Genomic DNA, 27,986 nt, shown 5'->3' with positions numbered 1-27,986 from the left:
GTTATTATCATTAGCCACAACTCTGCAAGACTCTTGATAGTTTACCAGAGTGTGACAATAATTAAAACATCCACGGTCAGAATTAAACATAAAAAACAGCTAAATTTATAAAGTAAATCAAAATCCCAGCATCACACACCAAATGCCTTCCAGAAGAGCAACTTTTTCAGCTGCTCCCAGAAGGCAATTAAAGTTGAAGAAAATGTGATGAGAAATAAAATCCTGGGAGAAATAGATGAATGCAATTTGAATCCCAGGGGGAAAAAAGCAGATGTGCAGAGGAAAGTGAAAAACAAGGAAGCCACTAGGTCAGGTCCAGAATGACAGCAACTAAAAATAAGAACTGATGTGGGGTAGGTTACATAAGAGTCAAGGGTGAGATGACATGGAAAGGAGGGTATGAGGGACACTCTGGCAAGAGATTAAAAGTAAGGCTTTAAAGAACCTCATTTTGAGAGACTTCCCTATTTTTGCATGTTACTGTTGCATTTTGACATCTGTCTCTCCAAACCCCTTGCAAACTTGGTTAATTTGCAGTGGACAAACATGAATAAAAGTATGTGTATGTAAACTTAAGCAAACTGGATCCAATAAGAGCTTTGTAGGTTAATAAAGACTGGGTATACTTCATGTTTTCTTTTGAGTATTCCAATTACTTCATAAGATCCTAAAGCATATATCTCTGTGGAAAGTGTGCAAATGAATGTCTTAGCAAACTCAATCAACCCTCCCTGCTGTCCAAGAGTATGCACTACTAAGCCTCAGCTAAGGAGAAAGGACAGAAGTTTCCCAACACCAACTGGCAAGGGGAGAATGAACCAAGTCCAGAAGACTAAGTAAATTACAACAACGATACCAATAATAATAACAACAACTCCCAAACCCTTTCCAGGAGAGCTCTGCTTTTGCTGCCCTCCAGAAAGCCATTAAAATAGAAGCCAATCTGGCTTCTGAGAGGAGACTCAGTATATCAGTATCTTATAAGATCTGGGCAAAACAGAAAAACACCTCCTCCTGGTCTCAACCTTCCTCCCTTCTGCGGGATGGGGGACCACCAACAGCTTCTCCAAGGACAAGGATATTGGATAGTTCAATTCAGATTGGAGCAGACGGACTTGCATGCACCCTGGTGCCGAGCCACAGAAGGCTTCATAGGTCAAAACTAACCCTTTGAATTCCACCTACTGGCAGCCAGAGTGGGGCCTGCAGTATAGTGCCAGGCAAAAAGTGGGCATTTTTCCTCTCTATAGTAGCATAAGTAAGCCCTTGCATTGCCAGAGGCATCCACTGAAATTCTTCATTCTGGTCGCCGTGAAAATCCTATATTACAGTATTATAGCATGAAAATGTGTTATCCTTAACCACTCTAATTACACCGCAGCAAACCAACAGATTGTCTCATGAAAACAAGGCTGATCCTCTTCGGAGGCCCTCCCGATGATTTATTGCGCTATCAGAAAGGTACTCCACTCACTAAGTAGGCTGAAATAGCACTACAGAGTTTGCTCTGGTTGGAAAGGCATTTGCTGTTCACAAACTGCGTTGGTTTTAGCTCAAAAAGGTGATAAGAGCTCTTCGAATCTGCCATTTTTATTAGTCTTTTTATTAGGAAAGAATAATCATTCTATGCTTATTTACGTTATGCTTTTCAGTACAGTAGTGAAAAGCCAGATAGAGAATCTGCTTTATGGATAGTTAGAGCTCTTACAACACCGGTTCTCAGATGAACTAAAACCTACACCCTCTAACTCTTGACGGCATCAGCCACCAGGGTAACCCCCCCCCACACCCCGCTTATTTTAAAATTTAAGCAGTGTTGTCAGAAAGGCACTCTGCTCAATTTAACACTGAATTTGTAAGGTCAGCATATTGTAGAGGGGCTTGGGAAGGCTCAATCCCCTCCAACTACAATTAAGAAATAATGCTACACAGTTCAGCTTAATTGATTTTTCCCCTAGTCAACCAGTCCAAAATTATTCTCCAGCTTTGCTGATTTAAGACTGTAATGTTGCTTTATGCTTGTTCTCTGCCTTGCAGCCTGTGAGATTTGCTAACAGCAGCAGACAAGCTAGGGACTAATAGCCTCTGTCTTTTCAGAAGGGGGAAGACTATCATTTCCTTGGACCCTGAAATCAAAGTTAATTTGATGCTTATAATGCTAACCACTGGTGCTTCCTGCCACTTCCACAGAGGCTTTACTAGCATCCAGTGGCAGTCCTTCCCTTTATTCACACTCTGGTATCATCCCTGGGTAATCAAGGTGATTGTATTCCAGCTCAGGTACACAAAATCCCAACTTGCTAGACCTGGATCTGAAGATCTTCAAAACATGCTCTCCCTTTTATGCCACTGCTGTTGGTCCTAACAGAAGTAATCCAAGTATGGAATATGGATTCTTTTCATGACCAACATGGCTTTCCTATAATTGTTCTTAACGGTTTTCTTTTGAACTTATTAAAATAGGGTAAACCAAAACTTCTCACAACTATCTTTCATTTCCAAGAATTTCTGCATCTATTGGATATTGTGATGCTTGCCCTTGATGTCTGCTGGGTCACAGGCATGACTTGACTTCTCCATAATTCCTTCCTTTATGACTAAAACACCTTGATATCTCCCAATCTTTTCTATAGTGAGTCCCTATTTTTATGCTCTTTACCATCTTTTCCTCTTCCAACCTCATAGTCTTGATGCTTCTGAAGAACTGCTTACAGGATCCCAGAAGGAAGATGTAGGTCAGAAACAGATGACTTTACTGCACTGGCTTTTCTTTAATCATTAGCTGCTAGTCAAAGCTGGAATAGCCATTGCTGAATAATTTGACTGCTTCAGTGTATGTCAACACACAGGATTAAATAAATTTGACCTTCCTTTCTACTGACTGGTTGTCTAGGAAGCCAATGGAATGATACCATCTACCATAATTTTGATCTATTTCAAAGCTAGACCTCCTTTTTCAAAAAAAAAAAAAAAAAAAAAAGCTTTTTAATTTAGTTCATGTATCAAGAAGTTTTTCTAGCAAGAGAATTATTGCTTCTCTGAAGTTCCACAAACTGTTTCAACATGTATTTCCCAATATTGTTCAGAAAAGAATTATATTAAGAATTGGGGGAAGATGAGATATGTAGGACATGAACAGAAGGGGGTAACAATCTCTCTTTCTCTCTGAAAGGTTCTTGGCTAGATTTAACTAATTTACAAAATCCAAGCCTTCAGAAGTATAGACATTCAGAGAGAGGTTCCTTCTTTTTCATATCCATAACTGTTGAAATGTATGATGGAAACCCAAAGGCCAGTTTTAGAAAAAGAAAGGGATCTTTCATGATAATGGAACATTCACAGTGGCTGAGTTCACACATCATGCTGAGCCATAGTGTGGGTCATCTGTCTTCGCAAAACCATGACTTATAGCTAAACTATGTATGAACTCAGTTGCTATGGCTTGTTCAACAATCCATTTTAAAACAAAGCATGGCTTAGTGTAATGTGTGAATCCAATCACTAATACAGGGGCACTTAGATACACCCTGTTCATATGCACTTGCACCTTCTGTTACTCTTTTGGCCTCATAGTTTGATTGAAAAATCCTTTTTTTTTTTTTTTTGTAAAAGCAGTACAACCAGAGCTTGGGGCCCTGCTAGGAACAAGAAGGACTACCAAAGGACTACTATGGCCTCATTATTTCTGTGATTCTGTCATTCTAATTGTAAAATGAATTGGCTGATCAGAATGCAATTAAGGAAATCAGAATAATTTATTCTGAAATTTCCAATTTGTTTGAAGTAATGATTTTCCCCTTCACAAGTAGCTTTTTGTGAAAAACAGTGCAAACATCTGCTACATATGCTATACCTGTGCAAAAGGGCAACTGTTTGTGACTACTCTAAACATGTGTAACCGTGCACAGCATAAGAATAGCTATGGGAATATGAGCCTGCTGTTGTGAATCTGCATGGTTACATCGGTCAGCAGAAGTCCTTCTGGAGATCCACTCCACTGCCAGAAACTCAAGTTATGGGATGTGTGGAAAAGAACCTTCTCCTGTGGGGCTATCAGACTATAGAATGCACTCCTTAGGGAGGTGTGTTTAGCCCTCACTCTCCCCGTTATTAGGATAATGCTAACAATTCTTTGCTTTCACCAGGGGTGAAAAGATGCAGACTTCGCTTTGGGAATGGGGAAGGAATGAGCAAGCCATTAAGGGGGGACTTGGAACAGATTACAGTCCTGAGACAGAGGGAAGCGTGAGAAAGAAACTCAAAATAACCCCACCTTGATTTTCTTTAGTATAAGATGGAATAAAGAGAATCTCAGACAGGCTTTCAGGATTCTGCTATTCTACTGTAAAACAATAAAGAACATTCCTGGAATTGCTGTGGTGTCTGTTTCTTGGCATGGCCTACCTCAAAAGGTTGACAACAACCATTTCTATTGTTAATTGCCTAATTTAAAAAAATGTATTAATGATTTTTACAATGTTGGTTGTGGTTGTAATTGCATTAATTATGTTACATGTTATTGTAATGGAAGGTATCTGCGAGGAGGAGACTGGTACAGGAGATCAAGGCTGTCAGGAGGGAGGCAGTGCGTTCCAGAAAGGGGGATAAGGCAAGTGCTTTCTCATGCAGCAAGACCGTGAGAAGAAGAAGAGGTTTAGACTAGCCCCTCCCTAGAGTCTCATGGGGTATATCCACTTGCTGCTGATGCTGTAGTAAGGCTGCTGCTAGATCCTGCGGCGTTAATGGTGCTCCTTGAGGATCCATAGCCATGCCCAAATTTTCCTCCCTTTTCTTGGGAGTAACAGTCTGGCGAGATTGATGTCAGGCTCAGCCCAAGAACGACAATGAGACAGTCCAGTCCAGTCCAGTCCAGTTTATCTGCTTACGCCCTCTAGACAGAATCTCGCCAGACTAAACTCTACACTACAGCAACTAGTGGATATACCCCGTGAGGCTCTAGGGAGGGGCTAGTCTAAACCTCTTCTTCTTCTCACGGTCTTGCTGTGGGCTGAGAAAGCACTTGCCTTGTCCCCCTTTCTGGAATGCAGTACCTCCCTCCAGACAGCCTTGATCTCCCGTACCAGTCTCCTCCTCGCAGATACCTTCCATTTCAGTTATATTCTGTACCTTTCATTACTGCAAGCCATCATGAGTATTGCAATGAACAGAAGGAGGGCATAAATTCAATACAATAAACAAATACAAATAATACAAATAAATATAAGGTTATATTAAGATACTACAAAGCAATGGCATTGCAAGGAAATTAATAGGTCATGTCAAATAAAAAGGTATTTGCCTGGCACCAGAAATTAATGGAGTAAATGTCAGGTGAACCAATTAAAAAGTGATCCAGTAAATCCATGCAAAAGGAGGAAGAAGAGGTGAGATCTATCAGTGGATAATAGTGCCATTAGCTAAATAATTAGCTAATTATTTTAGAATTAACGTGCCATTAAATAGTGGTTGCTAGAGGAGCAACAGTGGAACTAGGCAATTACCTTCATCCCTGCTTATGGGCTTCCCAAAGGCATCTCGTTGACCACTATGAAAAGCAGGATGGACCTTTGGTGGTCTTCTTGTATTTTAAATGCACCCCATCTTGCTTTAGTTAGTGTGATGCGGAGAGAAGATCATCAAGCACTCAGCAGATCACATAACTGTTAGTGGGAAGTGTCTGGCTTAATGAATCGTGCATGGTTGAATCAAAACACGCTATCAACCAAAATTATTATAAGCATTCTCTTCTCCTTAATTATTTAAACTGCCTGTTACAAGACCCTAGGGTGAACATGAGCCTGTCAGCTCAGGATGATAAAAGGTTAGCTTCACTGGAAACCTCCCGTAACTGTCATCTAGCAGCACAGCACTCCTTCCCCAAAGATGCCACAGAGAAACCAAGGAAACAGATGCTCAGTCAGCTCTACTGAAAGACAAGGTACACTGGACTCTTTCTCGGTTATTAAATCCTAACTATTTACTCTTGAGTTGATGTTTTGTTTTCCTCTCCTCTCTTCTTCCCAACCTCTTTCTCTTTATGTCCTATCATTTAGATAGTAAACCTCTGGGCAGGAACTAACTTTTTTAACTGGCTGTATTTAAGTCACTCTGGGGCCTTTGAGGACAGAGAAGGCAAATAATAAAAAGAAATAAAAACAAAGCCATGTTTGACTATTCTTCCTCTCAACTTTCTAAGACTCCAATAAGGAACAGACCCCAGTACTGTGATTGAGCTTGATGATGAACAAGACGGACAACTATATAGACCCTTAAAAGTCACATCACTGGCACATGAAGAAACATTCTTTGGAATCAAATGAGACAGTTGCTTTTTCAGTGTCAATGGCTGTAGTCTACATCTTAATTCAGACAGTCAGCTCTGCTTCTTTTGCATTTTCCATCTGGAAGGATTCCTTGTCAACCTGCTAGTCATTTGTTGTCAGAAAAAAATTAAAACTTCTCAGAGATTATCAGAAGTTATACAGATGTTACAATGCAGACAATATACGCTATTTAAAAAGCACATACTAAGATTGGCGTAGCATGTTAATGAGTGTGGCACAAGCCAAATTATGATCAATGGATACATCATAAATTATATTTCCTATTCTGAAATTTAAAAAAGAACACATTAAAAAGCAAAACAAAATAGAGGCTTTCTCTTTTCAGTATTATATTCAGTGCTATTGCTTTTTTTTTTGCTTTTTTTCAAAATTTGCTCCTGCAATGTTGGAGAATTGGAAATATTTCCTTTTAACTATAAACTTTCTTTTAAAAATTTAAAAACTTTACTGCACAAGACTGAAACTCAGTTAAAAATGTAATCCACATGCCAGGTCTAAAACCACGGGTCATTCTTCATCCATACTTCATGCCAACCTTAGTCCGGAAATATTCATCAAGCCACTCTTAGATTTTGCTGGATACAATGAGATATTAAACTGCACAAATCATTTAAACAAGGGCTAAAAGATGCATTGATGGAAAAAACAGCAGGGTAGAACACATTTTTTCAAAGAGAAGTAACAGGAAGTTCTATCAGGACTGCTTTTCTCTGTGAGATCCTATTTAACGTAAGGTCCTACCTGGGCTGGTTTTCCTGGACTATGTTCTCTCCTCTCTGGTAGCCACCATCTGCCACCTGGGTGGTAGATCTCTTGACAATTTGCTTTAACTCCTGCTCTAAACGATCCTGGATAGCCTTTATTGTCTCTGGAATTTTCCTCAGTTTGGCCAGGCCTTTGATGAGGATAGCCATAAAGACAGAGCTGTTCTCCTCAGGATCCAGTTCTAAATCTTCCTTGATTTCCATCAAGCTAACATCTCTTCCTGAAATATAAAAAATATTAACCAAAATCGCAAAAGAGTTTTTTGAGGCATGCCCAAGGACTTACACGTGGCCCACGAGATTTTCTTTTTCCTTCTGTGCTGTCACAATCAGACTTTTGGAAAGCTGCTTAGTTTTCAACAAAGTTTTCCACACAGAAATGCTCTTGAGAAAGGTGCCTCCAAAGACAACCTGTGCTCTTGGAACAAGATCACAGCATTCTGAACTCTGGACAGAAGCATCTTCCAAACAAGAGCAGAAATGAATCACATATTCAGAATAAAGATTGTATACCACCAAGACTCAAAAGGTTGTTATTTAAGAGAAATAACCCCCCGCCCAATTAAAATGAAACCAAAAGATTGAAGACTGTTCATCCTCTTGTTTTGTACAGTCTTGAATCTCATAGAACACAATGCTGCACTAAGAAATCTTGAAATCCACAAACCAATAATAAACATTTTTTTTTAACTGCCATGTTCCTTTGAATTCATAACACAACTGACACAGTTAAATCTGCAACACTTTTACTATTCCCAGCCAGCAACTTCACTGGCTATGAGTTCTTAAGAGCCAGATATCATATGATGCCAACTCAGCAAAGCAGCTTAGAATAAGACCTTTATTGTTTTTTTACTGCTTTTTACTTGTAAGCTGCCTAGAGTCACCTGTATAGTGAGATGGGAAACACATTAATTAATTAATTAATTAAGCAAGCAAGCCCCTTATACTTCCAAGTAAATTGTTCAGATCTGCTCCAGCCCTAGCTAGCCTTCTGAATGGGACTTAAATTCTTCATCCTCCCTATTATTCTCATCCACAACTATCTCTAACTTTGGCAAACCCACCTATTGGGCATTTTTTCCTATTCTGTTTTAGACTGTCAGGGCTGTTTCTTCCTTCTCCAGAGTCATAAGAATGGAAGTCCACTTGAGTTGGGCAGCCAATAATTTTAAATAAAAATAAAAATAAAATAAATTGTTCTGCCTTCTGTGGCTTCTGCCTGGCCTGTATGATCAGGCAGAGTTGGCATGTTCCAGGTCCCATCCATCAAGCATGTCACCTGATGGAACTCAGGAAGCATGCCTTCTCTGTCACAGCACCAGCCCTCTGGAACACCATCCTCCCCAGGATATGGCTGGCTCCCTCCCTGGCTGGGTTCAAAAGAGCTCTGAAAACCTGGTTCTTTCCCCAGGCCTTGGGTGGCAGGTCCTGCATGTTTGATTGCCTTTAATGGCTGCTTTTCTTCTGGGTTTGGGGTACTTCCACTGCGTGTCTAGAATGGTTGTGGAGATGAGCAACGTTACACACTTCTAGAATAGATCATTAAATAAATCATCTCTCCTGTATTAAGATTCAGAGTTAGAGGCAGCAGCTCTGAGTTTTTTGCAGCCATACTGAGATAAAAGGGCAAGCCTGCAACATTTCCCAAATAACCCAGATAATTTTATCTGGGGACCAAGGCTAAATAAAAATGGCTGGTCTGCTTCCATCCCCAGAGTCCTATGTAGAAGCTTTGAATTTCACTGTTCCCTGTCTTTCCTGGTATTTTGGGAACTGTTCTCCACTAGCCTTCCAGTTATCTTCCTGCCTTTTCCTAACTCATTACTCTGTCTCTGTCTCTCTCTCTCTCTCTAGTCCACTCCTCCTTCTTTTCTTTATGGTGTGCGTCCTTTTTTGTACTGCAGGCTCAGATGCTGTTCTTCCTGCTCCTTAACCCGGCATGACAATTGGCTAGGACTTCAGGCTGGCTGTTGGAGAAGTGCCCCCTCTTCTGTGTATTCCACAGGCTGCAATAACTTGCCTCCACCTTTCTAGCTTATCTTCCCTCAGTGAGGAAGCCATGTCAGATGACACTTGGTCCATATCAGGAAACAAAGAATGGTGGCAAGGTAACCCTCAGTAATTTCCGATATTCCCATTTTGCTACATTTTTCTGATCACTAACTATGATTTAAAAGGGGGAGGGCTCATTTCAGTTCTTGATTCATCCTTTGAACTTCTGATTGAAACAAGTTCAGTTTTGGTCATTTCCAGGTAAGTGAGTTCGGGAGCAAGCTCCAAGTACTCGTTCAAACTGTTTCTTGTAAGCCATTCAGAGTGATAAAAATAATTGAAATGAAGTAAATCTTGTAAAAAGGTCAGAGGTGGTCACAGTTCTAAACTGAAGGATATTACAGGAACATTTTCATCAACTGGAATTGACATGCTATTTCCTAACAGCACACCCTGCAGTCAAACGTTGCAAACCCAAGCTTTTTTCCCCCTATTGTTGCATCTAAACCCTCACCTGTTCAACAGCAGCCCTTGTCAACGCCATAATAGAGAAAGTGGAAATGCTATTATTAGCTCATAAATCATCGCTACAGCCCTTAGAATCCCAACTTCCTGTCACCCGGTCTGTCCTGTTTATTCTGCCTCATCCCAAATCCCCTGTCAAATGTTTCATCCCACAAAAAACTTATAGTACATTGGAGAAATAATGGCACCACAAAATCTAGATAAATTCTATAGATTAAACTAGCATCTTTCTGCCTCAACACAAGCTAGTGCATGACAAAATCAGTTCTGAAAAATACATGGCAATATCAAAAGAAAAACTGAACCCAGAGGTATTTATAATGACCTTGAAATTTTGTTTAAGGTCTCCTAATTAACTTACAGTTTCCCCATCCTTTCCCATTTTGATGCTAGGTCACATAAAAATAGACTTCCTAGTTCAACAGCAGCTAATCCTCACAAGGAAGTATTTAAGAAGAAAGACTTTGCAGAACGATGAGTAAACAAATCAACACCAGAATTTATCACCTAAGAAACACCCATGTGGGTCATTTGGGCATTTTTTCTTTCAGAGGCACATGGGTGAATAATTTTGCTACTACTTAGGGGAATGTACTTCACAAGCTTCTAACAAGCAGCCAACAACAAGCAAATTTATGCTGTACTCTACTTGCTTTATGTGTACCCAGATTATGCCCTGTTTTTACTGGATCTTTCTATGTAAAAGGACAGTGGTTCATGGGGCCCAATGCTCTGTTTGGAAAGTTCTCAAAAACCCTTTGCCAGCATAGCTTCCCATAGTCCATAACACACTGTTAAGATGCCACAAATACAGGGAAAGCTTCAAAGTTTATCCATAAGTTCCTGCCCTGACAAATTCCTGACTGAACACAAATCCTGTTGGAAACTGATGGAGCAGGAAATCAGAAAAGAAATCTTGGGAAACGTAGTAGATGCTTCCCTAAAAACAAATAAATGTAAGAGGTAGTAAAAATCCAGGCTAGAGATTAACAAGCAAAAAATTGAAAATGCTTTAGTATAGTTCTATGTTGCTGCTGCCTTTAGAATGCTCTACATAATTCTGACCATCCTTTTTATAAAAGTTGCAGAAAAGGGCAACTGAGGAACAAAAAGGAAAGGCTAAAGCATTTGGGTCTTCGGAAGGAGAGTTATAGAGGTTTATAATCTTGGTTTTGTAAAAACTAACATTACTGCATATGGAAAATTAATTTTCTTCCTCTCTCACAGAAGAATTTAGAATTACAAAATAAAAACTAACTGGCAGTAAATTCAGGGCACAAAAACTCCCAAGTCCTCCACATAACATGTAACTTATTTATAAAAATTCACTCCCACTCACTGAGATGTAATCAGGAACACAGCATTAACAAGGGATTAGGGAACCTCCCAGAGGAAGTGAGGTCTGTCTGTTAAGGGTTATTTAGCCAGAAAGGCTGAATGGAAGCACCAGTCCCAGAAGTGAAATTTCTCCAACTACATCAGGCAGGTTTTACCTTTAACTCCTGCTGTGGGCTTGTTTAAGGTGTCTAGTTGGGTGTGGCTTGAGACAAAATGAATCTTTGGATTGTCCCAACAGGCTAAATTTTTATATACATTATAACTCATGATCATGAAAATGGATTAAGTCACAGTGCAAGGAACAGGGACCTACAAATACAGTACGTAGCTGGAACTTTGGTGCAAATGAACAGCTAGGAAAACCATTAGAAACAGAAGCATTTTTCTAAGATGGGCTGGAAGTGCTTCTTTCAAAATGGTGAAAATAAGGCTTGAAGTTATGCTGAGGCTGAATATCATTTTCATAAGTTTTCATATGTTGGTGATATGGGAGAAAAATGGGATATATTGAGCATGAGAAATGTGAAGCCAAGAAGTCTGTGCTATGGCATAGTACAAAGAAGTCGAGCTACAGTAGAATATAAAGCTATAGTAGTTTTACTATAGACAGATTTCCATGTATATTTCACTGAGCACCTATACAAAAGACCATGTGCTACTCAGAAGCTGTTCATGCTAATGATGTAAACTATGTCATGTAAGGAAAAGTAAGTTTCTGCTCATTTCAATCTTTTCTGTTTCACTTATGGAAAGATGTTTATTAGTTTTATTCTCAATATTAGATTATTCTTTGAAGAGTAGGGTGAGGTGTCTTGAGGTTCTTACTGTGGCTTTTTAAATTTTATTGTATATTTCTATTCTTGTAAGCTACCAAGAATCTTGTTAAGATTCGATGGCTTACAAATCCAAACTCAATAAATAAACAAAGCTACAATTAATAATGGGCTGAAATTCTGATACACATGAAGTTAGTTCTTGTTGCAGATCCTGACTGAGGACAACCCTGCAAGAACAATTAACTGTGTAAAACTAATCCATGTGCGTCCACACACCTCTCTCCCTCTCTCACACACACTCACACACACACATATTTTTAATAAAATTAACTCCAGCTAAAGTCACATCTGAACTCAAAGCTTCCTCTTTCCTAAAGTAATCTTCAAAAAGGTATTCATCTAGTATGTGAAAGGCACCTACAGACATACAGAAAAGGAATATATGAAATAGCTATGATTATTTCATCACTCACCACTGGAATTTCCTGTAGTACTAAATTGAGAGGAGTCAAGAAACTTGCGAGGAGTGGACAAGTTAGTTACATCAAGAAGAGGCATAGCAGAGGCATCCTTCACATGTGAACTGCAATGAAAAGAAATTAAACTTAAGTATTGCAAGCTTTGATAGAACTCCTGCAGGCATTATCAAAGAGCAGAAATGTAAATGAGAAGATTAAAGTTTCTATAATATGGCAGGAGAGGAGATAACTTTACCCTCACATAATTCACCTCAGCTCTCAACACCACAGTGGGAATTATGTGAGGATGAAGTACATACAAAGCTTCATTGTCTAGGGCCTGTGTCCAGATCTAACATCACCTGAAGGATCACAAAGCAGAATTCACAGGGGGTGCTGCCTCCAACTACAAACTCCTCCCAGACTTGATACCACCCACCCGAACTCCTAAATTTCAACTGCCAGAGTTGAAGGAATTCTGGAAATTGTAGTCTCAACATATCCAACATGTGAAAGGTATTTTAAAAAATGGAAATGTACTATTTGGATTTTAGCTCACAGTTCTGGTCCATTCCTACTATAATGTGTCCCGCAGAAGACTAAGACAGGTCCTCTATCATCTGAGACAGCTGGCACAGAATAATTCCTAAAACACTAAAAAAAACCCAACAGTTCGAAAACTCACGTGAGTAGATAAATGGGTACTCTCACTCCGGTGGGAGGAAAAATGCTGGTGGCGCCTTGCAAAAGGAGTCAGGAGCAGTTGCCGGTAAGCGCGAAACCGCGCTCGCCCAAAAAAGGCGTGGAGCAACGGAAACCCCGGCTCCTGCGCTCGCCAGCTGGGCTCTGCTCTAGGAAGGAGGCTCTGGCAAACCACTTCCGAAACACTTGCCTTGAAAACTGCAAGGACTCGTCCAAGTAGTCACTGCAGAGTCGGTAACGACTGAGCGCAGATTAAAAAAAAAAAGATGCTTTGACAAAGGAACGAATTACCCAGAGACATGGTGGGTTCCCCTCCACTGAATGTGTTTTAGCAGAAGCTGAATAACCCTCTGCTGCAGGCTATTAACTTGAATATCTAGATGGAACAGGGAGTCGGACTTGATGGCCCTAACAATGCCTTCCAACTCTATTGACTGTATGATATGATAACCTTAAAACAATCTAAAAGAACTTCTAGAAGGCCTTTGTATCTAAAAACTACACAAAGTACTGTGAGCACACGGCCAGCCATCAAAGTAATGGTCATCAAGATAACTGCAGTCCCCCAAAATGCCTTCCAATGTGGACTCTTGAAAGGGGAAGACAAAGTAATAATAGTGTATTTGTTCCCTTGAACACTGAATGCTTTTCTCAGGGTTGAACTGGTTTACACAGCTCTTTCCAAATTTCACTTTGCTTGTTGCAAGAATAAGGCCTGCTTTCCTGCATTAATGGAGTTGCAATACGAGATGAGTGGCTAAATAAATAAATAAGGCTGACCTTATTCTCCCTTTTTCTTTGTTCCGCTGTCCAACTTTACTGGTAGACTTGATGTAAAGATGACGGTGGAGTTCATCTATTAGAACTAAGTGCATATTCATCTTTTTACTGTGAAGTTCCAGCCTCAGGTCACTTAGTCCCTCTACCTGAAGGAGAGGTCCCTCCAGTGATTCTACCGCTGATACCTTTGAACAAAAATGTTGATAAGTCTTAGTTATTTTCCAGAGTCATTACAGGTAAATACATCACTTAGTGTAAGGTTTTCCTAGATCAAATTATGATAACAACCTCATCAAACAGCATGACCTATTCTTGTGTAACAAAAAAAGACAGCCCTTTGTCCTAAGTAGCTGATGATGGAAGGGGTGAACACAGAAATGGTGAGCAATGGAAAGAGAGTGAAAGGAAGGTTGTGCATTCAGCAGTATACAATGAGGACTAAGGAATTCAGTCAAAGCCTTCACAGAAAAAATGGATGTTGAGGAATACTCCTCTGATATTACCCTGGATTTCTCTGCATCAACAGTCTATTTATATTAGCAATCCCTAGAAACGTTACTGCTCTGACCACAGGGTAATTTAACTGCCAAACAAAGGCCTCAAAACACAGAAGGGATTTCCTCACCAGCTCCAACCCTGGGATTTTTAAATATTTTAATTATTTGGTTGCCACTGAGTCGGGTTCAACTCCAATGCATTTAGAAGATCTGGCACAAAGGACAACTGGTGGCCACTGCAACATTTCCAATTTACACATCACACAGGGTTTTATGTGACCTTCTAGAAGACTTAATAAAATTTAAGTATGATCAATATTTCAGCAATTCTGTTTAATTTTATCAGTTTGCTATTCTTGTGTAGCAGTGCACATACTTCATCACAACTCAGTTAACACAAAGATGACTAGCAACAAAAAAGAGTATCTCATTTTGCAGGAATTCAGTGTGGCTGCCTTAAGAAAAGAGGAGGTAAACAGAGAGCCTAAATAGCTTGCAGCAAATTAAACAATATTTCATTTAATAATGAGAAATAAACTTCATTATGGCATATGGTTTTAAGTTCATCACCAGTCATGTCTCATAAATGACAGAAAGAGCTACTTATTTCTTTAATTAAAAGTGGGAAGTGATCTTTGAGTTCAAATCTACCATTTAGCTGTGCCGTTCTTGGCACAGGTTCTTGTCTCCTGTTGCAGAAGTATCGGAACAGCATACTCCATTCAATTTAATTTAAGAAGAATAAACACGACGATATAGGGAAAACAAAATGAGAGCCTCTGGAACAGCCTTTCCCAACAAGGTGTCTTCCAGATGTGTTGGGACTTTAATTGCCAGCCCCAAACATCTGGAACTCAGCAGGTTGGGGAAGACTGCTCTAAAAGATGATAATTAAAAGGGGGCTAAGATTTCCAGGTCTCCTAAGTTCCCTACAGAAGTTTTTTAAAAATGCATGGAGACCATTTTTCACTCTTTCCAAAGGACTTTACAATGTGGTTTCCTTGCTTGTTTTCTTAAATGGCTACACACCAGAACTGAACTATCACATCCACACAAAGCTCTCAAGACAGATTTGAGAGAAAATAAACAAGGAGTCTATCATTTACTGGGTATTAAAAAGAAGGAGAGTGAAGAGTTTCCTATGGAGTTTTAATTTTCTCCTTTGCCAAAAACCATGCCCATCTTTTCCTTTAAAAACTGCCTCTGTGACACTTCATATTTGCAGAGACTCATGCTGGGGAGTTACAACCTTGGTAAAGATGTTTTTAGAGTGATTGAATTCTTGGGATAAACAGCCTAGCCACGACGCAGCACTGCACCCTACACCAGCATAGAGCTTCTCAAGAGTCACAGCCAGAGCCAGGCTTCAGCAAACCCTATTTAAACAGTCCACTTCTGCCCAAGATTTCACTCTCTATTACTGCCCATTATAAAAAAAAAACACCTCTAAAGCAAAGTAATTCTACTGAAGAAGAAGCCTTTATGGCTCAGAAACAAAGGCAGGTCCACTTGGGAAGTGAGGCTGCCAAACTGAAGTTGACCAGTTTAGATTCATCTTTAAACATGGCAGTTACAGAAGCTTTCAGTATTTCCATTTAATACTGTCATAAAATCCTATAGACTTGTAAGACCCTACTCTTCCCAGTCACTGCACTGTGAACTCATGACTATTTATGTCTTTTCGTGAGTTTATCTAAGTCCAGTGATTGGCTGAACACCTGACTTCAGTTCCTAATTCCACGCTATCTGATGCTATGCAGCTGTATCAATGTCCATCGGGGGAATCAACGCCAGACCTGAAGACTCATCTACATATGCATGAACATGCCTGAGATGTATGAAGTGTTATCAAGACCCTGCTCTCTGCCTCCTTGCTAGAAAGATGGGGATCAAGGATGGAGTCTTAGAGCCTTAAAAACTCTCCCCCAGGAAATGTATACAGCCTCCTCCATGGAAAATTATTAAGTTAAAAACACTGTAATCTTGGTCATTTTGCATTAATTGCTAGGATGCATGAATTGATCCCTCCCCCCCTTCCACGGGGTACTGTAGCTTTGATTGGATGGTTAAATTTTATTGTTTATGTTTTAAACAATAAATATTTTATTGTTATGAGAATTTTGTCCAACACTTTGATTCATTCATTTTATTTATACAATCATTTATATGTTGCCAACTTCAAAAACTTTAGACCATTTACAGGAACAAATCAAAACAACAAAACTATCCACAGTCATCCACAAATAAGGCTAATAAAATATCAATAAAGAGGTCAAATAGAAAGAAGCACCCTGTACAAACAGCCCAATACCACCATCAGACACCAAATGTTCTCCAAAATAGGATTTTTTCATGGCCTTCCAAACATGATGGTATAGATATCAATGATATTCAGATTGTACCAAAAGATCAGTCTCATAAAGTAGATTAGGGAATGGAAAGGCCTGGAAGCAGCAGGCTGATAAATGGAAAAATGCAACTAGCTGCACAAATGAGAGCCAGAAGTCGATACAGATTGTCTCAAGATCACAAACTCATTATGTTGCAAATGCCGATCACCAATTCAGTAATGAAGACCCAAAAAACAAAGATGGTGGATTGTCTATATTCCATAGACAGTACAGGCACAGCTATGGATTTCAAATATTGTGAGAATTAGGTGCAGTAAGTGAGATACCTGCAGACAACAACCTGCGGATGCTAATAACTTAAATGCCACATTCAGAGTCATCTTCTTGTTGAAGTATTAAAGAGATTTTGTTTATCCCTGTTTCAGAAAAAGAGGAGGAAAGGCAGAAAGATTCCCTAGCTCAGAGTGATAGGCAGCCTTTAATTTACAAACCTTTTCAAGTATCAACAAAATATATATTCCTTTATTCAGTGCAAAACTAACTTACTTTCAGCAATCAACAGAGGAGTTTTAGTTTAAATCTACAACATCAAAATGATAAAAAGAGTTGAGATCATTATTTCTTTTCCTCCACTTCTAAAATGAAAAATGCCAGTACTGGAAATTCATCCCAAATCCCAGTAGTCAAGTACTTTCCAAGTGAGATGCGCTACCGAGCATGTAATATTACTTCGTGTTGGAACAAAAGTGTCAGCTGAAATGTTCTTTAGGATTAGAGGAATGCATGTCATGAGGTTAAAACATTTCCCCAACTGCAATACACAGACAGCTTTAAAAAGGGAAGGAAGAAGACACCTTTTCCCTTTCTTGTCTTTATAAGCTCTACCATTTCTGCCACCACATATAGTAAGAAGATATTTGAGTGTAGAAGACCTTTAGCCATTTAATACTATATTCAATACTGGAAAGTTTCCGGAGGGGGAAAAAAACACACAAAGATAACAGGATTTTATTTTATTTCATTTCACCAATCCCTGAAACTTCCATCTCTTATCCCCCGTGAGACTCCACAATCTTATAAAAGGGGTCTGCAAGAAAAAACAATGCCCCAATGCTGCAACGTAACAATCCCACTTGGGACATTCTATTGGAATCTCAATAAACCTTGAAACATTTGAAATGTTTCACTATAGGGAGAGGGGTCCTTGAAACAAATACCTAATTCCCTTGCTTTGCATCTTAGGGCCACAGAAGTTCCAGCTGTGGTAATCCATACTGAGAGTATAGAAACGTTGGCCAGGAACATATTTTCTAAAAATGAATTCCCATCAGAAACAATGGAAACATTTAAACATATTTTTGCAGACTTCACCTGCAAAAATAGCTTCAGAACTAAGCTTAGGAAAAACACAGCAAATGATTCCTTCATCATAGCCCATGAACAGCCTAATAGTAGCAAAGACTTATTTCTCTTCATTAACTTGAGGCTTCTTTCTAAATCACAAGCACAGCGCACACTTATGCATTTGGCAACTTATCTGTGAAGCTCAACAAATAAAGCAAGATAGATTTTTGCATTTAGTGTGCCACCTGTAAGCTCAAGAACAATATATAAGAATATTATTTGTGTAATGCACAAAACATACACAAAAGCTCAAGAAATTAATAGCACTACCCCAACACTACATTCATAGTACATACGTATACACTGGTGGGATGTGATTGGTTTCAAGCTCAGAACAAAATGGGCATTCTAAGCTTTAAACCCTCAAATGGCCTTTCTACACTCAGAATATCTTGAACTCAGAACATTTTGTACACACTACTCCAGAGGTCTTGTCTGAACTAGCTGTAACCCTCCTTTCAGAGACTGGGGGGAAATATAACAGTTTGTCTTGGGTATTCACAGATTTTAAGTCATATTCCTTTGTTGCTAAGAAGCAAGATGGATAATGGGAAGGAAACTGTGATTGTGGCAAGTCCATAACCATTTCAAAAACTAGTTGTTTTGTATAAATTATCTGCTACTACAGAAGATGGAGTCTCTGAAATTCTTCAAATCCCCCAAAAGGGAATAATCAGAAAGACAAGCAAGGGAGCATATAATGTTAGATTGTACCATCAGCCAGATTGATCCTTCTCTATTCTTTTGAAAGTTGACCCATATAAAATGCAACTGGGAAATTAATCTTATACTCTAAATAATTATATTATCTCAGAAGAAGCCAGGCACCCATTCAGAATTTCCATGACCCACCCAAAATGAGTAACATCTACACTGCAAAGATTGGAGTTCAAACACCTGACACTAGGATCTAAAGATAAAGCTATTGGTATCACTATTACAGAACTGAAGCTTAAGAAACAGAAATGCATTGCTTTAACATATTTTTAAGAGATGATAAAAAGGATATGGGAAAGGATACATGAAACAATCACATCTTGAAGCTCCCCAGGTCTGGATCTAATTCTAATCAGTTCCAAGATGGAAGTCTGCCTTCAGTTTCAAGATGGAAGAAAGCCATAAATGTACTAAAAAAATAAAATGATCCAATAAAGGACAAGTGAAGGGTTTAGAATTACAGGATGGCAGACACCCAGCTCTGAATAATCTTTTAGAGCAGTTACTACAGGGAAATGAATGATGTATCACATTTAAGCACCAAACACATACATAATTAGATAGGTGACTGGCCAACTGCTGCTGCTCCTTCTCCCAACACATATATAAATCAGATAAATTCAACATGGGATGGGAAATGAAATAAATACAGGCTGCAGCCTTTGAAAGTAGCTACAAAAGCTCTGATCTCTATTATCTCCATTTTTTCTAGTCACAGGGTCAGTGGCTAAGATTGGTTTTGGAGTATTATGGGCATTCCAACCATGCAGAGATTTTAAAACCAAACAGTGAAGATCTAAGATGAGTCTATGCACAACTGAAAAGAACAGATCCAGCCGAGAATGGCACCAGCCATGTGTAAATTGTACGAGGGTATGGAAGAGAGGTCTATATAAGCAGTTTCACTTAGTGAGAAAAGAGAAGGGAAAATGGCTACAAAAGAGAGAGTACAGTCATAAGCATACATTTGAAAAGATCTGCGGGTATCCCTTCGCATGTTTAAAAGAAGCTCTTCCTTATCCCAACAGTTGATGAGATTTAAAAGAAGTTAGGTACTCTCGTCCCTAGGATCAAGTAATGGAATCACTGTCTGAATAATAATGCTGTTTTCCTTACTTAACAGCATATACTGAAAGCCATGCAAACACCTGTTTTATCATCTAGGTCAGTGTTTCTCAACTTTGGCAACTTTAAGATGTGTGGAGTTCAACTCCCAGAATTCCCCAGCCAGCGAGAATTCAGGGAGTTGAAGTCCACACATCTTAAAAGTTGCTAAGGTTGAGAAACACTGATCTAGAGCAATCAACTTACAGAATCTTCCTTCCAAGTCCAATCTATACATCACTTTATTCAAACCGGGTTGTACTGAGAATTATGGAGGTTGCATTCTTCTGTATGCAAGACTTAAAAAAAAAAAAAAAGCATTAAAAGCACATGGAGCATTATACAGGGAAGAGTAGTATTCATGATTTATATCCAGCTCCTATAATTTCTTCTGCTTCCTTTGCAGATTAAAAAAAAACTATGTACTTTTACATTTTAAAAGGTCATCTACTTTGATCTGGCAGACGTTTGTATGTGTTCTTCCATTAATCTCAAGATCAGGAGCATCTCCTATCCTTTCGTAAGAGTTTCATTAGTTTACTAGAGACAAATTATATGCCTATAAATCAGGGTTTGAGAAACCATCAAAACAATATCACAGTGCCAGAAAATGTTAGTTTGCTGTTGCACTTGAAGAGAAACTGAAGCAGCTACAAATGAGATGTCTGAAAACAGAAGCCTTAACAAATTAACCTCATCACAACATCTCTCAAAAGTCCCTGTGGCAGAACATGGCTTTTCATTCATTTATATTACTTATCAATGATGCTAGTTAGACACTTTGACATCTTCCGGCTTGACTAAAGGGCAAGCCATCTGCAATTACATACCAATCCCACTACTTCTGGAAGTCCTGCAATAACTGGGTCTTTCCCAAGGTCCCAAGAGAAACCAGCCTCTGCATTTCCCGGCACTAAAAAATACAAAACTTTTTTTTATGTGGATCTTCAAATATTATAACCACAATAATATCTGCTGAAACTGCTCTGTCTTTATTAAGTCCCCTAGACAGAACGGAACTTGATGTGCACCCAGGCACAATTTTAACAGGTGCCTCTAGCCAGGTTAAGACTAGAGGTCTCTGCTGCATCAGAACATACAATTGATTATAATGTTGTTGATGAAGATTCTCAGTCATCCAGGTGGAATTATCTGGAGGTTGAGTCACAGCAGCTGGACTTCTTTTCTTTCTTTCCTTTTGGTTTGGTACGTTTCGCTGCTTGTCCAGGCAGCTTCTTCAGTCTAGAAAGTTGGTTAGGGGGTACCCCATAAATGTCTTCCAGGGTGGCTGCATTGACTAACAGGATGGGCTCATTGAAGGGACAACAGGAAATGTGATTAGTAGAGTCTTTGGGATGTGGATGTCTTGCTCCTAATCCCTCACTCATCCCCAAGTAGGTTGTTAAGTGCTGTCTCCCTGGTGAACTTATGAAGTGGTCTTAATCTTCCTGGGGACTGATGAAAGAGCAGCATGAAAAATGGGAGACAAGTTGTGTCTGAGGCCTCCACCTCTGCTGAGGAAAGGATTTTCCACTTTGGCATAAATGGATTCCTTCACTCCTCTCTCAAACCACCTATCTTCTCTGTCCAAAATGTGAACATTATTGTCCTCAAATGAGTGTCCTTTTTCCTTTAGATGAAGGTAAACTGCTGATTCTGGTCCTGTGTTGTTGCTCCTCCTGTGCTGGGCCATCCTCTTGTGTAAAGGCTTGTTTGGTATTGGTCTGTGCCATGGTATCAAGCCAAAAGAAAAGAAGTCCAGTTGCCATGACTCAACCTCCAGATAATGTTATATTTCTTTAGCTCTGGTAAGGAAATCCAAGAGGGACGGCTTGGTAAATTCCTGTGTAAAGACAAATCCCCTCCTCTCTTGAGATTAAAAAGTCAAGAAGGAGTTTACTAGTGTCTTTCTGAGAAAAGAAAACTTGTCTCTGGGAAACTGAAGAAACCCATCTGAGGAACACAGGAAAGAAAGGATCAGACACAAGCAGTGCAGAAGGCAAACTGAGTATGTTAGTTAATTTTCTTTTATTATGGATGTGTTCAAAGCCTTCTCCAAGCCCATCGGCAGCTATTTTTCTTTGAGGCTAAATCTGCATTTTGGATGAGTCTAACCACTGGCCCTTTGTTTCCACAAACTCTTTGAATCCAGTCACTTTTCTCTAAGCTCAACACTCATCCTCTTTTGTTGCTGGATGTCTTAACAAACTAAATACCATTTTAAACAGACCCTTTTGGTGCCACTTTATGTCTCGGGGTTGTAATGTAATAATGGGCCTCAGATGGCCTAGGCTTTGCAAATCCCTACCAGCTGCTGGGATTAAACTACCTTTGTGTTTTCTTTTGTTCAGAGAAAGGCACTACTCTTTTTCTAGCCTTGCTCTGACATCCCTGATTAAGAAAAGGAAAAGAAAAGGTGGGAACAGTTATATCAGGAAAAATAATACCTGCTGTATTTGCTCTGGACTATCCCGGTTGGGGTGAGGCAGGACTAGTGGCGTGAGTGATGCCCTGCAAAACACCCCTGCCTCCAAAAAGAAAATACACAGACATGATTCTCTTCCCTCCCTGCAATGTAGCTGGAGAAACACATGACATCATCTCACCACTTAGTGCATCTCTCAACTCCTCCTCTTCACCAGCTGTTGTTGAAAGGAGGGTGTGTGGACCAGAAAACATACCAGGGAAGATAACCTCTTACTAAACCTTGCATGAAAACTATAAGCAGATAGCAGTAACCCTGCGATTTCTTCTATAACTAAACCACAGCCCTGCATTGCTCTCTCGGCACCCTTAGCTGGTTCCATACTAAAGGTGGTATGTTTTGCGGAAACTCTTACTATTTAGAAAAGAACAAAAACGCTAACTACCACTACCTCATCACCTTCATTGCCACCCATTCTTATTTAATAAACTTTCATCAGTCTAAATGAATGGTTGTTATTAGTTGAGCTAACAGGCAAATGATAATACTCGGGAGGGATCAGTGCTTGTTGATGCATTAACCAAAAGAAGAACAGGGCGGGGGTCAAGCACATGCCAAGGCAAATGAAGCCGATGGGAGGCACTAACAGTTTAATGCAACAGAATGCCTCAGATAATGGAATTCACCAGATTAAACAGGAAAATATGAAGTTATTGTTAAGTACGTTAAAGGAAGCCAAGGCGATACGATATTACAAAGAGGCGAGGGAAGAATTCTCCATTCACATTCTTCTGTTTCCAAATGCCTTTCTGTCTCTACAATGAAATTAACAAAACAAAATGCAAACAGGATCAGAAAATTGGATTAGGGGCAATAATACTGATAAAAAACCTGGCTGGGTGCTCCTAATCTATTTTGCACAGCATGTTTGGAAGTGACCTCTTGCCATTCCACCTTTGAACACAAAGCATGTTCTTTGCTTCTTTACAGTGAAATAAACTAAATAAACTAAATAACAGCTTTTCCCATTCTCTACGTTTTCAGGGGGAAAAGTGTCCCTCTAAAGGAACAGCAGCAAAAGCAAGGGGTAAAGACCAACTTCCAGACTATTAGGTCACTCGGACATATCCAAACTGAAGTTCCCCTATAACAGAATTTCAGCCTGCTAAAATGAATGCTACTTCCAGATGATTTTCATTGCCAGGAACAGTGGGGAGGTGGCTGAGACCAAACTGGTTATATGAGTTCTTTAGGTCCTTTTCAATGGTCCTCTAGTATTTATTATTGGACTCCTAACATCTTAATGTAAAGCTGTAGCACACACATCAAGCTCCCCTTCTGTCCTTCTTTCACTGCTAGGGAAAGCATTTCCTACAGAGGGCTTATCAGAATGACTTTGGCTGCTGTTTTGGCCCCTGGGCCAGTAGGCTGGAATGCAGGTAGTCCTTGAGTTAAGAATGCCTGGTTTAAGGACAACCCATAGTTAAGAACGGAGCCTACTGTAGCAAAATTAGAGTTAAATATACAGTGGTTCAAGTTAATTACACAATACTACTTATGCAGTATTATACAATAATACTATTCTGGCTTACATAGAAATTCGACTTAAGGACAGACCTTAGGAATGGAACCTGTTCTCAAACTGGGGACTACCTGTACCTTCCTGTCCTGCCAATACACCTGTCAGGACAGCTGCTTCCAATGTTGTCCTTGAAAATGAAGAGGAAGGCATCAGCTCCCTACAGCTCATTTTCACGATGCTACTCTACTTTAGAGTGATGAACTAGCCTAGAAAAAATACCAGAGACAAAATTATATTCTCTGAAGTCTCTGCACAGCTTTTTGTCCTCTCATGACCCTAATCCTTGACCCTTCTCTTTGTGCAAATGTATACAACCATCCTTTCACCCAAGGCCCAGGTGTGCCATATCTCTTCTTCACTTCAGTCTTGGCATCAGATCTGATAATAAATCTAGACATCAGTGCTAATGGGTAATGTAACTCTTATTTATTAATAAGCCACATGCGACAAAGGTCAGATATTTATCAAGGCCAGCATATCAGATTAAAATAGGCCACCACAATCAACATCGGCTCCACTTTTGCTTTTCTCAAGATAGACATTTATAGCCTTTGATTGAAGAAGACTGCATAATGTTCTTGAAAGGCACACATCTTCCCTACAGCCTTTTAAATCAAATGCATGTAATTTTACTCAACTCAGGAGACAAATTTACAGGAGAAACAAGTCTTGATCCAATTTGGGCTAGCCACACAAGACAGGTGAAGGCAGCAAAGCATATGTATCAAAACTGGACAGATAACTACAGAAGAAAAATATAAAGATTCACTATAAAGATTCCATTATATGTTGCTGATTTGATGTCCTATTATACTCCCCCTCTGTATTCTTCAAGAGCAGTATCTGCTCATTTTAAACACCTGTCATGCCCATAGGTGGTCATCTTTTATTAAAGACAAAAGGGGTGATTGTCTAACATCTTGTGTTGTAGCTGTAACAAATTTAAAAGTATGTCAACACATTTGATTTGGTCATGTTCTCTAGAGAACCAACAGGCCCTGCTTTTAAAGTATCTTGGGTTATGATGCCTAGTATGAGCAAATGTATCACTGGGGGAATAACTGACTCCTATTGCCCAGATTTTCCCTTTATTCAGCTTGTTCCAGAATGAACAGACTAATTTTAGATTAGTCTGCCTCTATTACATGCCTTTTGTGCTTCATTTGGAATCAAATATCTGGCTTATACCCTTTCCCTCTGACCCCATTGGGACCCAGTACATGACCTCCGTTGCCATTAAGAATAAATAAATGGTCTTGGATAAGCTTACTATTTTTATGGAAGCAAGCAAACAGACCCAGTTCATCACAAACCAGCAGAAATATCTCATACCTTAATAAGAGGGGCTCCAAAGTCAGGATTTATACATTGCAATGGAAAGCTGCAGCAAGAAAATCTGCCTTATTTCAGAGGTTGCCACATAAAGCACAACAACTGAAAAAGAGCTTAATTTGACTGCAAGGATAGGTCCCGTCTGAAACAAAGGATTTTAGGCTGAATGCATTCAATTGGAATCAATAACAAACAGATGAATCGACCTGCTCAATCCCAAGAATAAAACAGAACGCTGAAGCAATTGCAGACTCTGGTCCAACACCAATCCAGCATTTCGGGGGGAGGGGGTGTCAGGGGTCAGGAGGACTTTCAATACAGAGAAAGCAGAAATACAGAGCCAGATGCTCTTTTAACAGATGTTGGAAAGCCACAACCCATTTAGGTAATGTTATACAGCCAAGGAATGGCCAGAATCTCTCACCAAGAAACCAAAGACTTCTCACTCCTGTTGCAACCAAACATTGCACAGAAGTGAGCAATGCAGGATTTAAAACAATCCAATACCTTTTTGCCACTTTGCTCAATACAGGCTGGAAAATGATTAGATTTCTTGAGACCAATAATTTTTTCTGGTCCAAAATGAATGTAAATAGGCAATAAATATTTTATATACAATGTATTTGTGCAACAGAGGACAGACAAAACCCTACTTATGTTAGAAAATCTGCACAAGATTGAGATATAGCATTTGTTATGCTTTCCTCTAATTGTTTTAAATTGTTCTATATACTTCTTGAAGTATGGTGCTCAAACAGATTGTAATGGGATCTTGTATAGGATGAGGCATACTGTATTAGTTTTTGAGACCTGAGGCTGATTGCAGCTAATACTATCTGCTCCCTCTTTCCCCTCTTCATTCTTATGAAAACTCTTTAATGTATTGTTAAGGAGACTTCATATAAAATCTCAAGCAACATTCCTATCTACCGTACCTCTCTGTTGCAATAATACGATTGTTCAAAGGCATTGGTACATTCAAGATATACTTGAAAATCATACAGTGCTACACAATTATTGGAATAACATGCAGAGACATGAAATATAATCACATGCTTCATCATATATAAAACCTGGTGGCTTATATATATTTCTAAACAGTGGGTGTGCAAAATTCCAGTGGATGCTATTCAGACCAGAGAGAGAGAGCGCATTTTATTTAAATTTCCTTATAGAACCAAGAATCTAAGTTCCTTGCATCTTAGGGGGAAAAAAATCTATGAAAAAGCAGTGGCAACATCTGAGATCCTAGGGGTTAGAACTTACCTCCCAAGCTTCTGCAGGAGACATCTAATGAACTATGATGTCATCCAAAGAGATGTGACCAAAACTTATCTTCCCATCTTTTTGGACTGGGAGTTAAGGGTAATGATGGGAATTGTAGAAGTCTCACCCTTAAAACCTTGCCCAAACTCCAAAAATTGCACTGTAGTGTAACTTCAGGATGTTGGGAACTGCAAATGGAATGCTGGTGTGCCACACATGGGTTGCCCACCCTAGGTATAGAAACCACAAAAAAACCAGACCATGCAATCACAAAGTAAGGCATGGAGAAAGCAATGAGGATAATCAGGGGACTAGAAACTAATTCCATGAAGAGAGATTGAACAACTGGACATGTTTAGCCTTGGAAAGAGAAGCCCTATGGGGTAGCCTTTTTCAAAACCTGTAAGGGCAATGCATGAAGACGACCAAGATTTATTCTCTCTCATTCCAGTGTACAGGACATACAAAAACGGATTAAGTTACAATACAACGGATTTCAACTGAATGTTAGAAGAAACTGCACAACAGTAAAAGCAGTTCAACAGTGGAACCAATGGCTCAGAGAACTCATGGGCTCCACTTCACCAATTGTATTCAAGCAAAGGCTAGACAGCCATTTATTGGAGATGCCTTAATTTGGATTCCAGCATGAACAGGGGGTTGGACTCAGTGCCCTAAATGGCCCTTCCAACTGTTCCATTCCTTCAGCAGAGCTTGAAACAACTATTACCTTTTCTCCACCCAGCTCATAAGGAACTTAAATTGTTAGCTACTATTCCTCCACATAGTATACCCCTAGCTCTATGAGATCCTCAACACAAAAAGAAGCACATCATCTTCCAGGTTCCACAGCTTGGGACGCTTTTGTGTAATCTGGCACAGAAGGACCATAGCTCAGAAGCACAGAAAGAGAAACCAAGGCTCAGTCTTCTTAATGGAATCAGGGAAACAGAATGCATAATCATTTTCTTCCAATAGGTTGAATAACAGAACTTATTTGTTAGCATGAGCATTACATTAGCTAGCAGGACATGCTGTCTTCTTGCACATGAGTGGCAAATATGGCAGCATTCCAAATTATTGTTACCGGATTTAGTCATGAAATACTGACACAGAACTTTCTCCTGATAATTTGTAAAGCTCATTTCTGCAAATTTTAAGCTGATGCTGACAGCCAGCTACAAACACGCATTTTTCTTCATCTAGCTCCGTAGAAATACCAGCCACTGCCAAGATGCCTTTGCTTCTTTGCTCCAGCTTCTGGGAAAAGGTTTCCTTCCTTACATTAATAAGTCTTCCCAGAATTAATCATTGTACATTAGAACCAGCTGGAGTGTTTTGAGTGATAATGAAACCTGTAACAAGCCATCTTCAGACTTCTTTGCCAAACAATAAGGGAATTAAAATTTCAATTTAAATGCAGAGGTTGGAAACACGCTTCAGTGGCAAAATTACTTCAATTAATGTGAGTGGAATACAAAGGACAGACTGCAGAAATGTGATGCAGCTCCAGAAATTATGCCATTACTGTGTTTGCATCACAGCACACAATGACTGCAAAGGTCTAATTTCAACTGCACCTATCACAAAGCTACAGGCGACAATATTTATCAGCTCTCCTATTTC

General features: G+C 39.5%; 1 protein-coding gene across 1 annotated transcript in view; it reads right to left on the bottom strand.

Annotated features, from left to right (window-relative positions):
* Positions 1 to 27,986, bottom strand: part of EXOC4 (exocyst complex component 4) — a 390,468-nt gene that overhangs the window by 328,769 nt on the left and 33,713 nt on the right. Inside the window, exons 4-6 of the mRNA XM_088141428.1 lie at positions 13,683 to 13,867; positions 12,216 to 12,325; positions 7,086 to 7,329 (exon numbers count right to left, since the gene is read on the bottom strand). Coding sequence (XP_087997554.1) covers positions 7,086 to 7,329; positions 12,216 to 12,325; positions 13,683 to 13,867 — 539 coding nt within the window. The remainder of the gene's footprint in view (positions 1 to 7,085; positions 7,330 to 12,215; positions 12,326 to 13,682; positions 13,868 to 27,986) is intronic.

The sequence above is a fragment of the Python bivittatus genome, unplaced genomic scaffold (genome assembly GCF_059951505.1).
Source record: "Python bivittatus isolate LINGU-HERP-01145 unplaced genomic scaffold, Pbiv_v1 ctg000330_np1212, whole genome shotgun sequence".
Lineage (NCBI taxonomy): Eukaryota > Metazoa > Chordata > Lepidosauria > Squamata > Pythonidae > Python > Python bivittatus.
This window is presented reverse-complemented; position numbering and strand designations above follow the sequence as displayed.